The sequence below is a fragment of the Podarcis tiliguerta genome, assembly GCF_965153285.1.
Source record: "Podarcis tiliguerta genome assembly, chromosome: 14".
Lineage (NCBI taxonomy): Eukaryota > Metazoa > Chordata > Lepidosauria > Squamata > Lacertidae > Podarcis > Podarcis tiliguerta.
Genome location: NC_139547.1, coordinates 32,371,128 through 32,389,051, shown reverse-complemented (window position 1 = coordinate 32,389,051; position 17,924 = coordinate 32,371,128). Strand labels below are relative to the sequence as shown.

Below are 17,924 nucleotides of genomic sequence, written 5' to 3'. Positions count from 1 at the left end.
ACATTCTCAGAAAGTGACTCCATGTTTTAATAAGGAACATTTTTTGTGGTTTTTGAACTGGGAAAAAGGTGGTGTGGAGTGGCTGGGGGGGGTGAATAAAAAGGGCAGAGATCTGCCACATTGGCTCAGCAGGGCTAACATCTGGAATATTTTCTCCATCCTCTCTGCCCCAGCCCAGTCTGAAATGAGTTTGGTCCTTGCAGACGGAGACCGTTGCCATAGTAACTCTGGAGCGCGGGAGGGGTGACAGCAGTAAGTCAAACAGGGGCTCGTTGCCGCGGCAACAGAGGGAAGCAGGAGGCGGTTGGGCTGACAACGCATCAGTTAAGCTAAGTGGGCGGGCCGCTGCTACGGGAAACAGCGCGCCGGAAGTCGGGGAGAAGGGCGGAAGCGGCTGAGGGCAAAATGCAAAATGGCAGCAGTGGCGTCAACGAAGCTGCCGCGAGAGGGGAGGTGAGAGTCGCCATTACACCCACCTTGGGCAGGAGAGAGCCCTCGCTCCGTAAGGCGCAGCCCTCTGTTGCCTGTTCCACCCCATAACAGTCTCCCAACCCCTTGAAACGACTGCCGTTTGTTGCCTACTTGGAGCCTTAGCTTGTTTTAACAACTGGCAGCATGCGGAGAAGTAGAAATGGGAGTGCTTCTGTGCATGTGCAGAGTGGAATGCTTCCCGCTTGCCTTCTGTGCATAGGTGTTTTAAACTTAGAAAGGAAGGAGCATTACAATGGGGAGGCGGAGGGATTCTGGGCGTAACATTATTATGGACCAAAACAAATAAAAGTCATTTTGGCTGTGTGAAAGAGGGAGTGAAAGAGACTATTTTTTAAAAACTTCATGCTGCACTTCAAACAAATTGATCACCATAATCATATTAACAGTTACTAACAGAGATTAAATCTTTATAGAAAAACGTGTTGGCTTCCGGCTGACGAAGGCAGAAGCTGAAACAGCTTGCTTTAAAGAATTAGGCTGCAAGCCTAACTCTACATACCTGAAAGTAAAACCCATTGAATTCAATAGGACTTACTTCTGGGTTGACATGATTAAGAGTACACTGTTAATCTGTTTTGGTAGTTCTTATATACTGGGTTGCACATTGTCCAAGAATATATAGCCTAGCCATTTAATATATAGCCTAACCATTTAAATTCACTTTGTTATGCATGATGCCAGGCTAGCCAGCCTGCTGCCCTCGAGAAATCCCCTACCACCAATGTATATAGCCCTTAAAAATAAGCCTAGTTTATAGGAATGTGAAATATTAATCTCAACCTTTGTATAATGTGGGCTTTGATTTTTTTCTATTTATGACTAATTCATATGCTGTAAATTCTTGTTTTTACTCTTAATTTAAATAAAAGATTTTTAAAAATAACAAATCCAGTGAAATACAGCATATGAATTAGTCATAAATAAGGGGGGGGGGACCCAAAGATAGGTAGTGTGCTCCTTTCATTAAACCTGGGTGAAGTTTTGTTGTCATTCTAGGGTGAAAAGGGAGGCTACCAGTTTTGTTTTCAGAATTTCAGATACCTTATATATATGGGGGAGGGGGAGAGTATCGTGTTTTCAGCAACAGTTCCTGAACTTCACTTAAAAATGTGACTTAGAATGTATGAAAGAATGGCATACATTCTTACTGAAAAGTAAAATAATATTCAGCACTTCATCTCAATAATTTTGGAAGTAGAAGGTTGCCAGACTTTTTTTTTTTTAATCAATGGCTTAACACAGAAATTTAATTACTGGGGCATTTCAGACCACTGACAACCTTGTTGCTAACAGCTTCATCTGCTTCTGCATACCAGGCAGAAGTTGGAAATAAAGGAACTGGGCCAGGATAGAGCAATGTTAACCTTAGTCAGACGTGATCATCTCCCCACAATCCACTACATATTGATGCAGATTAAATGTACATACTATTTCATAGAAGCATAGAATTGTACCGTTGGAAGGGACCACGAGGATCATCTAGAATCTTTTGCCCAATGTGGGGCTTTAATCCATGACCCTCAGATTTAGAGTCCCATGCTCTACCAACTGAGCTATCCACTGCATCAGAAATGAATATTGAACATTAAGAATGCAATAAGAGCCTGCTGGATCAGGCCAGTGGCCCATTGAGTCCACTCACAGTGGTCACCCAGATGCCTGTGGGAAACCACCAAGCAGGACCCGAGCACAACAGCACTTCCCACTCCTGTAGTTTCCAATGATAAATATTCAGAATCATTATAGCCATCATGGCTAGTAGCCCCTGATGGCCTCATCCCCCTCCTCCAGGAATTTGTCCAATTCTCTTTCAAAGCCATTCAAATTGGTAGCCATTGCTATCTTCTGTGGGAGCGAGTTCCATAGTTTAACTATGTGCTGTGTGAAGAAGGCTGGCTTTTTCTAGCCTTCCTTTCCACACTGGTTGAACTGCTGTGGTGTGATGAAATTTCCATAAGCATTCCAATTGCTGAGGGAGAAGAATGAGTTGCAGAATATCAGCAGTGGTGGTGTTGAGGGGGAATTGAAAGGCTAGTTTGGCAGAGCTGTGGGAGCATTGCAGAAGATCTATATGTTGGGATGGAATGGGACAGGGGGGCAAGAGGCTGTGGGGGAATCAAATCCAAGAGGCAGAGATGCTTGGAGGCAGAATAAGCATTGAGCTGAGAATCTGGGTGCAGATCACATCCTGTAAGAGAGGCATAGGCTGGCCACTTCTTTTTGGAAAGTGCCCCTTTTCCTACCAATGTTGAGCAGGAGGAATGTTCTCTATTGCTGCATATTTCTGCCATTGAGAGATTCATCCAGTTTCAATAGTTGGCATTCATATGTGGAGGAGGCAAAGGAGGTTAGGATTGTATTTTGCTCTAAGTGTGATACCCAAGCTTTCTATGGCTGTTGTTGGTGGGATGGTAGTAGTTTGTTTACTTGTTGAGAATCATGTGTTTGTGTGAATGCGTCAATTGTATTATATATTTTTATTAAATTATGTTCTTAGATATGCTGTAAGCCACCTGTGTGTAACAATGGCTAATGTGTCAGAAGAAGAAGCAGAAGAAGCAGCAGCAGCAGCTTAAAGAAAGGGTGGGGTGGGGAGCAGTGCCTGAGGAGGTGTGCCGAAATATAGTGAATAGTAATACCAAGCTGGCAGGAGGTGCTAGGTTTTGTATACAATTCTGTAACTATTTATAATTAGCATACTAATAGAGCTTTATGTCTTATAATTATAGATGTCCCTTCAGCAGTGCACCATACAAGGTGCAGGGGAGAGAGAGGGGATGGATGACATCATCTTCCGAAGTGACACTGTCCTATCTGACGTCCACCTACACACCCCAAGCAAAAGGCATTTAATGGTCAGGCTGAATGCTGTCGGACAGCCAGGTAATGTGCCTCTGGTGTTTGTTACTGTTACTTGCACACAATTATCATAATCCCCACTGAGAGCTTTCTTCAACAGCTCTGTGTGTGTTTTAAAGAAGTTACTACATTAAAAGTCTTAGCTGATCAGTAGCAAACAGCTTACCACCTCCTTGATGCAACTGGTCTCGCCACCATCCTCTTTGGTGGAATCTCTCCATTTACATTGAGGCTCTTTGGTTGTTAACATTGCAACTAAGCATATCCTGTGTTTAGCAGGAATATCTATCCTTTTCAGTAGACAGTGTCATGGATAGGGGGTGGAGCTTGCCAGATGTAGCAGTACCTACTTCCTGGGTAGTGGAAAGGAAAGGGGCAGGGGAGGTTTCCAGAGCAATATATTTGACCCTAATCAAGACTGAACCTGTGTGTGCCAAGTGCTATATTGTGGAGATGCCACAATCATTTCCCATTGGGCTCGTATCGGGATTGACAACTGAGAGCTCCAGGGCCAACTCTGGCACATGCAGATGCTAGTAAATGGTGTGGAAGAAGCATTAAATGTGGCAATAGGACTTTCTGGCAGCCTCATTGGGGACTTGCTGCTTGGAGGCAAATGCCCACCACTCTTCCTCCATCCCATAAATCCTGGCTGAGCAGGTTTTTGGAGAAGACAAGCTGGGGAACTAAGACGTTACTAAGTACAGCAGGCACTTGACAGTGTAAGTGCAGGCAATGTGAGGTTAGGGTACTTCAGGAAAGTTTATCAGGTTCAGTAAAAACAGGTGGAATAGCAATGGAGGAAAGAGGCCAAACCAACAGTCATAATACAAAATTCAGACACACCAGGAAGGACTCGGCAAAAACAGGAGATCATACGTGTGACTTACGAATGGGCAGATGTCGGGGAAATCTATTTAGAGAGTAAGGAAAGCTATGGTGATATTCCTGCATTCTTTGTTATGGTTTTGAAGATTGACTGGGCTTTGATCACAGTGTATGACTTCAAATTGTTGCCTCTTAGTGTTTCTCTCACAGTTCAAATTCCTTTTGGACAAAAGCAATCAGAAGACTGAGAGGGAAGTGAGTGGCTTTGAAAAAGAAAACCTTAAACACCAAGACAAACGTGGAGAGGGATTAGATGCGGAGGATCTTGCTGATGACCACATTACTCTGAAAAGCACTAACAAGGAAGAGAACTCTTTGAAAGGAATTCAAGCTTTGTTAGACAAAGATGGGGATTTGGAGGTTGTCCGGAAGCCTCCGTTACTTGATGCAGAAGCTGAAGACCTTTCAAGGGACAAAGTGTGCCCCATCATTTTGATGAAAGGTGGAGAAGTCTTGGAAGAACAAGAGCAAGAAAACAATTGCTATGATATTATTAAAATAGGTCAGTAATGTAGTATATGGATGTGGCATAAAATAATTTGCATTTCATAACATGATCCAGAAGTACTCATTGAGATGTGAGCATAGAGAGCCAATTTGTATACTTTATTCCTCCCTCTACATCTGCACATAAAACCTTTTACCAGTACATCTTTTGGATTGAAATTGATAGGAAATGATATGCACTAATGGCAAGCCAAGCAGTCTCAGGAATTTCCCCATGCCAGCTATGTTTGGTGAGCTGGTTAGACTGTTGAGCTAGGACTGGGGAGAGATCAGGCACAAACCCAGACTTGCTTATAAAGCTGACTTGGCAACGTTGGGCCAACCGTTTTCTTTCAGCCTACTCTACCTCACAGGGTTGTTGTGAGGATAGAGGAGGGGCATGTGCGCTGCCTTGAGCTCCTTGGAGGAAAAGCGGGATATACATTTCATAAGTGTCCCTTCACAAATGTGCCCTAAGGCAACAGACTATATCTTGTTCTTTTCTGCCTTGTGTTTTTAATGGAAAAGTTTAAGGGCAAATGTAACAACATAGAAGAGCCTGCTGAATCAGCCCATTGGGCTATCTAGTCCAGCATCCTATTCTCAGTCCTATTCTCAGTGGCCAGCCAGAAGCCTGTGGGAAACCCATATGCAGAACCCAAGGACAAAAGCACTCTCCTCACTTGCAGTATCCCAAAAACTAGCATCCAGGGGCATGCTTCCTCTGACAGTTGAGGTGGAATATAGTCATTGTTAAATATAGAATATATTAGAATATAGTAGCCATTGATTGCCTTATCCTCCCTAAATTTACTGTACATGTAACATGAAAAAATGGGCCCCTTTTCATGTTCTTCCTTTTTCAGAGCACGCCATGGCAACCCCTTTAGAAGATGTTGGCAAACAGGTGGGTAGCTACATTGCCAGCCCTTCTCTTCTCCCTTGACCCTCATGTACCAGACTGTGCTCCCTTTTGCCTCCTGTCTTGAAGGTCTGGCGAGGAGCCTTCTTACTTGCAGACTACATCCTCTCCAATCAAGATTTGTTTAAGGACAGCACAGTGCTGGAGCTTGGGGGCGGCACCGGAATTGTCAGTATCATCATGGCAAAGGCAGCCAAGGCCATTTATTGCACAGGTATCTATTTAGGACAGTTATCTTTGATGTTTGTGATGTTGCTTTTATTTTTATCAGAAAGCTTGAAAGAGCAGTAAGTCAAGCTGAGTTGTTGAAAGCAGATGATGTTTGAGAGAAGAGACGTGCCTGCCCTGTTTTTTCTATGCTTGTTTTCCCCATCTCTTGTTTTGTTTTGTTTTTCATTTCTTCTCAAAGTATTACTAACATTTGCTTCTCAAATATTTTAAAGATATTGGTGAAGATCTCCTGGAAATGTGTGAACGAAATATTACATTAAACAAGCACCTTACTGAGCCAGCAGGTAAAAAAGACTGCTTGTATATTATTATTGTTTAATGGATTTGGGGGGTTTTTCTAGTTGGATAAAATATCATTCAAATCCAAAATACTGTCCAGACGGCCACATGAAATATTTACATGTCAAAAAGTGGCTTCTGTTCTGAACATTTCCTTCAGCCACCTCTGCCCTACAAACCTATGCCTGCAATCCTAAACACACTTAACTAAAGAGTAAGTTCCATTGAGCATAGTGGAGTAAAAAAATAGACCAATTTCAAGTCTGCTTATAAAAGATCCCTCCAAATTTAAGGAATAATATTTTACTTGTTATTAGAATTATTTAATACAGTGTTTTTGGCTTTTTATACATTGTAATGATTTCTGTGTTGTCCATTGCCTTAGGGTGCTGCTTCTAGAAAGGTGGCTAAGAGCACAGTTTCAGTGGGTTGTGGGGGCAGTGAGGACAATCCACCACTTTCCAGGCCCAGCCTTGGAGGGAGGTGTGGAAATACCTTGTTTTCTGCTCCATGCAGATCTTCTATTTTCAACCCCCCACCCCCGATTGGTCCCAGTGGGAAGGAGGAGGAGCTACACCAGCTCTAACCTTGTGTGGATATGGGTTCCCATCCTTGGGTCTCACTGATGAATGAAGGGGCTGGATCTAGGCTGTGTGTGTGTGTGTGCGCGCGCACACACACGCACACGTGTGCCTTCCTCCCTGTAACCGCCAGTGAATTTATGCCTGCAGAGCTTTCTGAGGGCCTCCACAGTGGATATACCCCCATCAGCAGAGCAAGCCTTTGCATAGTCCTAACCCTCTCTAGCCAGCAAATGCAGAGGTTAAGATTGCTCTGAATTACATTTTATAAATACATCATGGGAAGGAACAAGGAATCATTAGCAAGACTAATTTGGGGGAAGGCGGGTAAAGTGAGGTGGGGGCATAAGCCTCTGCTTGTTCACTATTATCAATTATAGCAATTTACAGTCTTCCTCTTATTATGACACTTTAACGGCTTTAACCTGTCTTCTAAAGAGCATTTGCCACCCACTTATTTTCTTATCATCTTACTGACTTCCAGGAACTAAGATTAAGGTCAGAGTGCTGGACTGGCTTAAAGATGAGTTCTGTATTGGTAAGTAGATGCATCAACTTCTTAAAAGCGTGATTTGATGTTCTCTCTCTAATCTGTTGAGTTACTGTTTTCACTTACAGCCAAATAACAATTTAAACCCATGCCCTAGCTTTGAAATAGATGAGTAAATGAGTTTGTTTCTGAGTATGTGCAAAGTACCGGTACATTTCCCACGCCACTGAGTAATCCAAATTCTTTCTCTAACAATAAGAAGTTAGAGAAGTGGAGAGCCAGACTTCAGGGGGTCAAGTGGACACATTTTAAAAGAGACCACCCACAGAGCCATTCTTGTTTTACATGTTATATGGAGCCATGGGTATCCTTTTTGTCAAGTCTGAGGATTGCTTGCATTATCAGGGGTTCCTTACCCACAGTTTGGGAGCCTGATCCAGTTCTCCAAGCAATTTTTAGATCAGTGGCAAAAAAGGAAATATACCCAGCACTTGGGTTGCTGGGTTTGTTATGTAAAGCTCTAAAAAACTTGGAACAAGAATACCTGAAAATTGTCTCACCCCTAGTTGATCATTGTGCTCTGCAGCTGAGGTCGTCTGCAAGTACCATCTTATCAGGGTGTCCGTTCCACACAATATAGAAATCGAGCCTTTAGTGTTGTGTTATCTTCCCTTCAGAATTTCCTCCCTTTAAATACTAGGCATGCACAATTTCTGTTGTCTTTTCAGTACCTACTAAGGATCGTCCCCTTCCAGCATATCTCTCCTAGTCTGCAGCTTTATCGGAATTGTTTTCAACATGCTTTTATTGTTTTATTCCTTGTTGTTTGCCACTGTGGGTTCCTTTGGGAAGACCTGCTTCCTTCTTTAAACTTTCTGTACAGTGTTTAGAAAATGATAGTCTCCTTTATAATCAAATCAATTTGCATATTTTGCTGTAGATCCTGATCATTCCTACAGCTGGTCTGAAGAAGAGATTGCGGAGCTTCACGATTTCACCACTGTGATCCTTGCTGCTGATGGTAAGCAAACAGAACTGGAGAGTCAAGGATTCATAGTGGTCGTTAAAGCCCCTGTTTTGTGTGTATTGCGTGCTTTCAGCAAATCGTTTCTGATCATTGTTTCAAGAGTCCAGTAAGACACATTATGCCCATAGACATTGAATGAGGAAACTGACTCGGCTCATTTAGCCCATTGTAAAATATGCACATCAGCTGCATCTGGAGAAACATTTCTTGACGTGGCAATTGAAGTGGGGGGCAGGAAGGAACATTACCCTGAATTTAACATGGTAAACGTAACACAAGGCCTAGAAAAATCACATCACAGTTCAGAGGATTTGTATTTTTCTGTAATGGAAATTGCTTTTAATCGACATGGGGCACCACTGGCTTTCCCTGAACATGCCCCCTTGAAATACGTAGGAGCTGTGGAGAAACTTACGCCTTTCTTTGTATTAAATGGGGGGGGGGTCATGCATAATAGAAAGGGGAAGGGCTGTGGCTTAGTGGTAGAGCATCTGCTTTGCATCTGCTTTACATCCCAGGTTCAATCCACCCTCTCCAGAACATCCTCTTATCTAAAACCCCAGAAACCTGCTTTCAGTCAGTGTAGACAGTACTGAGCTATATGGACCAATGGTCTGATTCCATATGTCAGCTTCCTATGTTCCTAACTTCTTTTGTTCCTATAGGACCCCAGTGAATGATAGAATGCAGTACTTCAGAATATGACCATATTTGCAGATGGAAGCTATGCCAGATACAGTAGTGTCATATGCCAATTTTAGAGGACCAGAAGTCAAAGATTTAGCTATTTCATCCCCAACTGCACTCACATTTGCAAGATTCCATGTCCTGGCTATTTCCCTTCCTAATGGATGTTAACAAAACGAAACACTGCTGTGCCCCTAGTAATTAAGACTATAGCCATTCTTTTCTGAAGTCTTCTGATGGATAACAAAATATTTTTAAAAATCAACTTTTAAGATAGAAGTGAATGTCTCGTATGTGAAGTCAAAATCCAGATGATCCTAACCCTTTTTTATTGCAGTATTTTATGACGATGATCTAACAGATGCCTTTTTCAAAACGCTGTATCGAATCACTGGCAACTTGAAAAACCCCTCCACCATCTACTTGTCAATAGAAAAGAGGTGACATGCTTTTAACTCTTAATTGGAAAATACACCACAATATGATTAATTTGTTTTGATTGTTGCTAATGCTAGAAACGTTTTTCAGCTTGGAAGTGGGCAGTCTTATTGTTTCTCAAAAAGGTTTCCAGCATGATGTTATTTAGATATTTTTCAATAGTTATATAGATGAGTGCATTCGTAAGAGGAAACTGTTCTTAAGAGGATGCAGCAAACAGTCATGGTCACCAAATAAGCATTTAAGTGGCTGTCAGGTAGTTTGGATCTCCTTCAGCTAGATCCTCTGTGGCGGAAATTACAGCACATCTACAAGGCTGCAGAATACTGAAGATCTGTTGAAAACCACTTGCTAGATACTGAGAACCTTCCTAGACAGACAGGCGTCGCTTTTGTGCTTACCTTTGGGAGTCTATTCTTGACCTGCGAAAGCAGGCACTCATGCTGTTGGTTAGTGATTGGTGGTTGAACAGCCCTAAGCTGATCCTAAGTGAATCTACTTCAGTTACAGCCTAAGAGAACCTACAGCTTTGTTGGGTACCATTGTCTGTATCTTTGGTTGAAAGATCTCTGGGAGTGGGAAAAATGGGATGAGAGAGAACTCGGCTGGAGAGGCAGTGCTGGTCAGGATTGCCTAAACTTGAACTACAATAGCTACACTGGGGAGGCATATCTGATTAAAGCAGGGACCTTGAAGAGCTGAAGCTGATAATACTTGGCATTTATACCAGCCTTGTACCTAGTACTGTTGGGGGATTTTGAGAAACCAAAACAACAATGCAGTCTTGAAAGGTTCAGCCCACCATCTTGATTCAAAGCGATATCTGTTTATATCCAAATGCGGATGAAAGCCTGCACCTTGATCTCAGGAAGCATGATGCAAAAGTTAGTTAAAATCTGTGCAGTTTTTGAAAGTTCTGTAGTATCTGTAGTATTTGAAAGTTCTGATGTATCTTTTTGCAGGCTCAACTTCACCTTAAGACACATGGATGTTGTATGTGAAGCATACAATTACTTTCGAAGCACCTTGAATGATCTAGAAAATATCAGAGATGGCAAAATGAGATATACTGTTCAGCCTGTCCAACTCTCCTTTCCTCAACATATTATTTATGAGCGGGTTGAGCAGTTGGTAGGTACTGTTTGTCTGACAAACGATCTAAAACTTTGAGCAGTTTTCAGTTTAATTGTATTAATGAGACAAAGTCAAAAAGAATTGACATTATCTTGTGGTTCTCTGACCGAACATAGAAGCAGTAAGTTGTACACATCACTTTATTTTCCAAGGCTGCTAGTTTTCTTTGCAAACAGCTGAGGAATGGATGATGAGTGGTGAAAACAGGCATGGGGTTTTAAGATATGAATTCAGTTGTTTTAGTGTTTCTTGTAAACTGCCTTGGGAACATAATTGAATGGATGCATAAAAATATATGTAAGAAAGAAGCAGAATCACATTAGATTCTTCACACTTGTGTTAGTCTAAATTTGCAGGTTTCAAAGGGCACAATCATTTATTTGTACATATATGCATTAATCTATCACCTTACTGGAAAAGACGTGTGCAACATCTAAAAAAAAACCAGTTGCAAAATTTACTGGGTACAAGGTGGTGGTACTTTTAAGGTTGCCACTAGCACTTGCCAGTAGGTCATCTTTTCCCTGTTCAGACTGAACCACTCTAAAAACCTGCAAGAGCTCTTGTTTCCAGAGCTCACCCTTGGAGAGATGAGTATGTGTTTTCCGAGCAGGAGAGCTGCTGTCATCCTACCTCTGACACTTTTAAAATGTCACCTGTGTCTTCACTCAGATAAAGATGATTTACCATGTCAGAGTGATTTACTTTTGTTGGAGGCATTATGCTTCTGGATGCCAGTTTCTGGGGATCATGAGTAAGAGAATTTTGTTCCTCTCTTGACCTACCCGTGGGCTACCTATAGGCATCTGAATAGCCACCGTAATCACAGGACATAGAACTAAAATGGCCTTTGGTCTGATCCAACTGCACAGCTTTTCTTAGGTGCACAAACTATGACTGAGCCTGAATGGCTGGACTAGTCCCAGTCCTTCATTCTGCCTGCTAAGCCAGATGAGAAATTAGACATTTATTTTTTTGTTTTGCATCTACTGAGTTATATCTTCTTTGTAAGAGCAAAGAATGTATATCGGTGGCAAATACAGCCGTGGCTTCTTGCTTTAACTCAAACTGCATAATGCCCTTAAAGTAACTCTTAATTTAATGGAAGCTTCTCTGTTAAGACAGTTGATGCATTAGTAATGCAGTCCCAAGTTATAAGTGTAAAGAAGGAATACTGTTACTTTAGAATTTAAAATTTAAATGCTCTGTTTTGATTACCATATTCCCCATGGCAGTTCATCGATTTTTGATATCTCTTCTCTGCCTAACAGGAGTTATGGAAGATTACGGCTGACATGACCACTGAAGGAAGCACACACACACCTCTCCCTGAGAGATTGAAAACCGGACATGGGGACTTCAGTACAGAATAATTTCCCTGTAAGGTTCTGTATGAAATAATTATCTGAATGGAGCCAGGACCAAACAGATCCTGGGTATGTGTTTAGAAAAGCATATTAAATATGTGCATAGCAGCAGTTAATAGTCTGGGTGTGATTTATGAACGATATCACCCTCTGTGATATGTTTGGTTTGCATTCTAACAACACATGCAGCTCCAGAAGACCATCAGTTTGGATATGGGATGGGAAAATTGCATACCAGGTCAGATTCAGATTCAGATTCTTATCTGAATCAGATAAGTGCTGGAGATGCAAAGAGGTTAAGGAAACGTTTTTTCATATGTGGTGGACCTGTAAAAAGGTAGGAGTTTTGGGAAATAATCCATAATGAATTGAAAAGAAATGTTTTAAAGTACTTTTCCAAAAAAACCAACCACCTGAGTCCTTTTCATTGGGGATAATTCAGATGGAAATTCCCAGGTATCAAAAAGGGTTATTTATGTACGCCACTACTGCGGCCCATTTTTGTTAGCCCAAAAACGAAAGATGAGTGAGGTCCCAATTAAAGAAGAATGGCAACTTAAGCTGATGGAATATGCGCAGCCTGTGGACCTAACATATAGAATAAGAAAACAAGAAGAACATACGTTTAAAGAAGATTGCAAAATGTTTATTGAACATATGGGGGGAAATTGTGTACACTTGAAAACATGGGCAGCATTAAGATAAATTCAACAGCGTAAGTAAGTTTTGATGGATGTAATAATGGAATACTGAATGGTTTAGTTTATGTAAAATATGCAGGGATTTATGGTATGCAAAATGAACAATGGAAGGAGAAGAAGGGATGTCATTGATATTTTAAGGATGTTTAAATGAGTATTCAAAATTGTAAAACAGAAAATTTAATAAAAAAAATTTATAATATATATATGAGAGAGAAAATTGCCTACCAGGGAGCACTGCTAGTTTACTAGGTGCCTCCTTCCCATTATGTCTATTATATTCTTATAACAGATATGCTTGTGGCACCTTAAAGAGGAACAGATGTATCACTGTGTGGGCTTTTTCGTTCACTGGACCCTTCTAACTCGTATGTAGAAATGGTTAACGTTTGTACACATATGAAGAAGTGGGGCAATTCACGGAAACCTTTGGCGCAAGAAATCTGTTAGTCTTGAAGGCAGCTTTCACCAGCATGATACCCTCCAGATGTTTTGGCTTACAACTCCCCCAGTTTGTGTGTGTGTGGGAGGACGGAGTTGTAGTCCGAAACTTTTGGAGGGCATCACATTGGTAAAGGTGCCTTTAGGTGCTATGCACAAGACAAGCAGATTTGCCCTCCTGGAAGTAATTGATGGTATTTTTTTGTCCTCAGTCTGCTGCTGTGTCTGCTCTTCAGTGTTACAATTCAAAATCCCAGGCCAAAGTAACCTCCGTTCTGTAGTAAGGATAAGAAAGCTGAATGTTACTACCACCTACATGCCTTAAGCAAAATCATGCTATTGGCTCATTTGTGTAATTTATCTTGTTTCTGCTCAGCGTGGAGAAGTCCAAGAAGTTCCAATCCCTAGGTACCGGTCAACCTGCTCATCTCATTTCTGAGAATTCACTGCTCATTATCTACCTTTGGAGACACTCAGCATACTGATTTCTATGTCCAGGAACAAATTCCTGTGCAGTGAAGCAGCTCTCCCTGGGCAGACAGACCACAGGGACTCTCCTTCACAGGAATCCTGCTTCGAAGAAATGGGGCTGTAAGTGAGGAGGACACTCTGTGGAGAATCAAGAGGCTCCATATACCTTAGAGCCTGCCAGCAGAGATGAAGACGAAAAACTGATTTAAGCGCCCTCAAAGGTTGGGAAATCAGGAACTGGTATGAACAACGTTGGACTTGTAATGGTAGTGGAGCAGAAACCAGGTTCCAATTCAAACTGAGTCATGAAACTTGGGCCAGTCATTCTCTCTCAGACTAACCTACCTCACAGGGTGGTTGTGAAGATAGTGTTGGGTGTGTGTGTGTGTGTGTGAGAGAGAGAGAGAGAGAGAGAGAGAGAGAGAGAGAGAGAGAGAGAGAGAACGATGTACAATGCCTTGAACTCCTGTTAGCAAAGAGCAATATAATGTATATAGTACAAATGCAAACAATGGACAAGGTTAGGTCTATCATTGGCTCCTAGCCACAGTGTTTATGCTCTGCCTCTCTGGTTGGAAGCAGTAATGCTTCTGAATGCCACTTGCTGGAAACCACAGGAGATGAGGGTCTGTGGGTCCTGCTTGAAGGTTTCCCATAGGTATCTGGTTGGCCACTGTGTGAACAGGATGCTAGGCGAGATGGGTCATTGGCCTGATCCAGCAGGCTGTTCTTATGTTAATAACCATAGCAACAGCCAATGAGCAAATAAAATTAAGAAACTCTGTATGAAGATAGGTGCATCTTCATACCGTTGCTTTATATTTGCTAGGCCAGCCTCCTGGAAGCCCAAAACAGCACCCCTGGCCTAGGAGGAAGAGAGAAACGACTGGCATCCAAGATTATGCAGCACAATCATAGAATACACAGAACCTGGCTGCATGCTTTATTTTGACTAAAGAATGACACAAGTCAATGTGCATTTCAGACCCTTCTGAAAACTCCTTATTAGCAAACGGAGGACAGCTGTAGACTCATCACAGTCTTAGGCATTTATTTATTTCAGCATATGCTGCTTAATATTCTGAATTTCGAAGCAGTGCACATAAAATGGGGTTGTTGTTTTAAGTAAAATGAATAAGAACTATTAAAATTCGCTTACTGTAGAAGCAGAAAACTACCTGAAAATTTCTGCTGTCAAATCAAGCGCCTGAAGTTCAGCAGGGAGGGGTCTTGTCTAACCTCATCTGGGAGGGAGTTGCACAGGATTGGGCCCACAATGCTGAATGCATGGCTTCTGGTCATTACAAGCCAAGCATCTGAACCATGGGGGACGGCAGAGACACTGAAGAGATCTGTGATCAGGCAGAGATATAAGGGATCGGGTGGTTCTTAAAGTATTCTGGACCCAAGTTGTTAAGGGCCTTGTAAATTAATAAAATGACCTTGAATTTGGCCCAGAAAGATACTGCTTTTTCTTAGCCATGCCAATTCAAAGCAGCTTCCAAAATGACCCCAAAACAAACCCACATACATACATTAAAACCAAGCGGAGTGGAAATGCAGTATCTTTCTTACTTGAGTTTGAGATGAAATGCTTGATGTTAAAATGGTATCTCTGGTGTCCTTTCAAGAACATTTATTTTCATGAAATGGTAGCAGGCTGGGATTGTTGAATTTCCAGCATGCCCCAATCACATTATTTTGTGTACCATAGAATATGTGGGGGGAAATTCAGGTGTTTACAGTACACCACTAGATGTCACTGTGACCTGACTGAAGACTTAAGTATTCTAGACACAACAAAGTATAGTGGCCTTTCTTGTGAGTATTCTGTCATTGCAGTTCTCAGGTTCAGACTGAATATCCACAAAGAGCAGCACTGGAATGTTCTAGGATGGGAACAGGGAGCCTGTGGCTTTCCAAAGATTGCAGAACTACACTTTGCCTATTGACTATGATGACTGTCAGGCCTGCTGGGAGTTGGAGTCCAACATCACCTGGAGAGCCACAGACTCCCCTTCTGGGACGAGAAGAGATACCTGCCTCTTCTCCATGTGCTATCTATGTAGTCCAGCATTGCCCATGAACATGCACTGAAGGAGCTGGTTGGTAGGAGAGGAGCCAGTCCTTTAACCAGCTTGGTTGCAAGCACACAGAGGTAACCACATTAAGCGATCTTGTGTTGGAAATTCCAGTGCTTTTCTTTTGAGCGAGATTTCTAGCCAGACTTTTCCCACTGGAGATTTGATTGCACAGTAGTTTTCGAAGAACAAAAGTACAGTTGTTCTTTTTAACGATTTGAGTATTTCCTATACAAAAGAAAGATTAGGTTAAGAGGGTTGCCTGGAGAATTGCAGCACTGTGAAGCAGAACTATTGCATGCATGTGGAAGACAAAAGGAACAACCCCCTTAATCTCTTTGGGATTTGAGGTGAAAAACAGGATTTAAAAATAAGTCTTCTGCTCAACTCTGCAGGCATCTTTTGTTTTCTACAATCCCGTTCCCAATTGTCTTCATTTATTACATAATGCATATTTTGCACAGGGTGAAAACAGCAATTGCTTGTGAACGGGTGCTGTTCTGTACCTTATGCAAAGTAAGTTGGGAGAGTGATGTGGTAGAATTCTGGAAGGAAACTTGTATTATTGAGAGAAGTTTACATTCTGATGTGCTGGTTTTGCTGCATACTGTAGAGCATTCAAAAATGCAATGCCCTTTCTGCACTGGGGCACCCCAGCACTCTACCACGTCGTTCTGCATCCCATGTAGAATAGCTCTCCAGTTCCGCCATATTTTAGTAAGCAATAAATTTAAGACTGGAGGTCACATCTCTTCTGAAATCCAGGTATGAACGAAGAAATTCTCCCCACAATCAGGAACCTCTGCAATAATCAGGGTTTTTGATCTTGAGAATCAGACCTTCTGCACTCAGCCTGGGAATTCTGAGTGGGGCAGACATGCCCAGTGTACGTGGGGAGATCAAGGTGCGCACAACTGCTTCACTTCCCAGTTTAAGCCCTGACACTAATTTTGAATGTGCAAGTAGAGCTTACGACGACACAGCCCTGTTTCTACGCTGTGTTCATGTGAACATTAGCAAAAGGGTAGCTACATTCCACTTTTGCTCAGTATGCTTTTGCATCCTTTAGAGAGGACTACTCCTCCTGAAAGTAGGGCAGAGGAGAATTCTGGGATACTCTGATTCAGCTTCACTTTACCATGAGCTTTGTTTTTGGAGGATACTCTTGTCTGTGCGTATGCACGATTCAGAAATATGGCACGCCCTCCTGAATAAGCTCTGCAAGGATTGCCTTGATGTCAGCCTCAGATTGGTGGCAAGTGACCCCTTGTGTGATTGGCTCTCACACCCTGTGTCGCTTTCTAGGTCACCCTTTGTTTGCCAGTCGGAAGACTCCTGCTGTGTCCCTCTTCAATTGTTCTCAGGCTCTGCTTGCTCCTTGCTTGCTGTCTGCCTCACTCCCCTCACTTGTAAACATAGCTACCCTGCACTCTTTCCTCACTTGGCCTCTCAACAGTGCTCCCTACTTATTACAGGGGAGTTGCCTCTCCAATGTCCAAATGCTTATCCTATTTGGGAGACCCCATGCCCACAGGCACAAGTGGATCTGAAGATGCCACGGATGAACCTGGGACCTTCTGCATGCAAAGCAGATGTTCTTCCACCAAGCTAGATCACTTCTCCTGCAGTCTCCAGGTAGGAAAAGCTCGTGTCTGGAACCCCGGAGAGCCTCTGCCAGTTACCAACAATACTGAACTAGACAGGCATGTCCTTGGTATAAGGCAGTTTCTTATTTCCCTAGGAGCTGCAGGGCAAAACTCACATAGGACCCAAAGAAAGGCTATGCACTGTGTCTGGACATGTGAGTTTGGAGAGTTGTGAGCCAGTGTTCTGCAGTCCTTGGAGGCACATGGAAAGAGAATTTCACACTAACCAGCCCAATGGTTGGCTGAAAAGCTCTGTTACACTTGCTAAAGGCCATTTGAAGATACAGAATCATATAATTGTAGAGTTGGAAGGGACCTTGAGGGTCATCTAGTCTTTGATGTTGGCTTAAAATCAGGCTGTTTAGGCAGTGGCGTAGCGTGGGGGGTGCAGGGGGTGCCGGCCGCACCGGGCGCAATATCTGGGGGTTAGGGTTAGGGGGCGCAAATTACTTGCCTTGCCCCGGGTGCTGACAACCCACGCTACGCCACTGTGTTTAGGAACACTGCTGCTCTAGCAGATTCTACCTTTTTTTCTTGCTCTCATTGGTCAGGAAGAGACCTGAGCAGAGACCTCAGCTCTCCCTCCTCCCTTCATCTCACCAAATTTGCCTGTCATTCCTTTGAAAATCTCAGCAGAGCTGTTTTCCCAGAACGTTGCCATCTTTAATTGTACATCATGCACTTAAACTGTACTGGCATATGA

The 17,924-nt window shown here is 42.6% G+C and overlaps 1 protein-coding gene across 5 annotated transcripts; it reads left to right on the top strand.

Moving 5' to 3' along the window:
- The first annotated feature begins 317 nt into the window (after positions 1 to 317).
- Positions 318 to 14,668, top strand: METTL22 (methyltransferase 22, Kin17 lysine). 5 transcript variants are annotated; one of them, XR_014504784.1, is made up of 13 exons: positions 318 to 453; positions 3,222 to 3,375; positions 4,376 to 4,741; positions 5,592 to 5,632; positions 5,717 to 5,861; positions 6,091 to 6,162; positions 7,223 to 7,276; positions 8,169 to 8,249; positions 9,280 to 9,382; positions 10,343 to 10,511; positions 11,786 to 11,894; positions 13,400 to 13,879; positions 13,927 to 14,668. XR_014504784.1 is itself a non-coding variant. In XM_083412701.1 (11 exons), exons 1-11 carry the CDS (start codon positions 406 to 408, stop codon positions 11,885 to 11,887), a joined length of 1,335 nt encoding a protein of 444 aa, XP_083268827.1. In that variant the 5' UTR covers positions 318 to 405; the 3' UTR covers positions 11,888 to 11,992. The 5 variants fall into 5 exon arrangements, 3 of the variants coding, with proteins under 3 accessions (XP_083268827.1, XP_083268828.1, XP_083268829.1); XR_014504785.1 differs by having other exon boundaries at positions 387 to 502; positions 11,786 to 11,950; XM_083412701.1 differs by lacking the exons at positions 13,400 to 13,879; positions 13,927 to 14,668 and having other exon boundaries at positions 11,786 to 11,992.
- The last annotated feature ends 3,256 nt before the right edge of the window (positions 14,669 to 17,924 follow it).

Bases quoted from the DNA above. Each gene is read 5' to 3' on its own strand.
- METTL22 (XM_083412701.1), top strand. From the start codon at position 406: ATGCAAAATGGCAGCAGTGGCGTCAACGAAGCTGCCGCGAGAGGGGAG. The intron at 4,742-5,591 runs GTCAGTAATGTA...TTCCTTTTTCAG, and splicing joins CTATGATATTATTAAAATAG to AGCACGCCATGGCAACCCCT. The intron at 10,512-11,785 runs GTAGGTACTGTT...TCTGCCTAACAG, and splicing joins ATGAGCGGGTTGAGCAGTTG to GAGTTATGGAAGATTACGGC.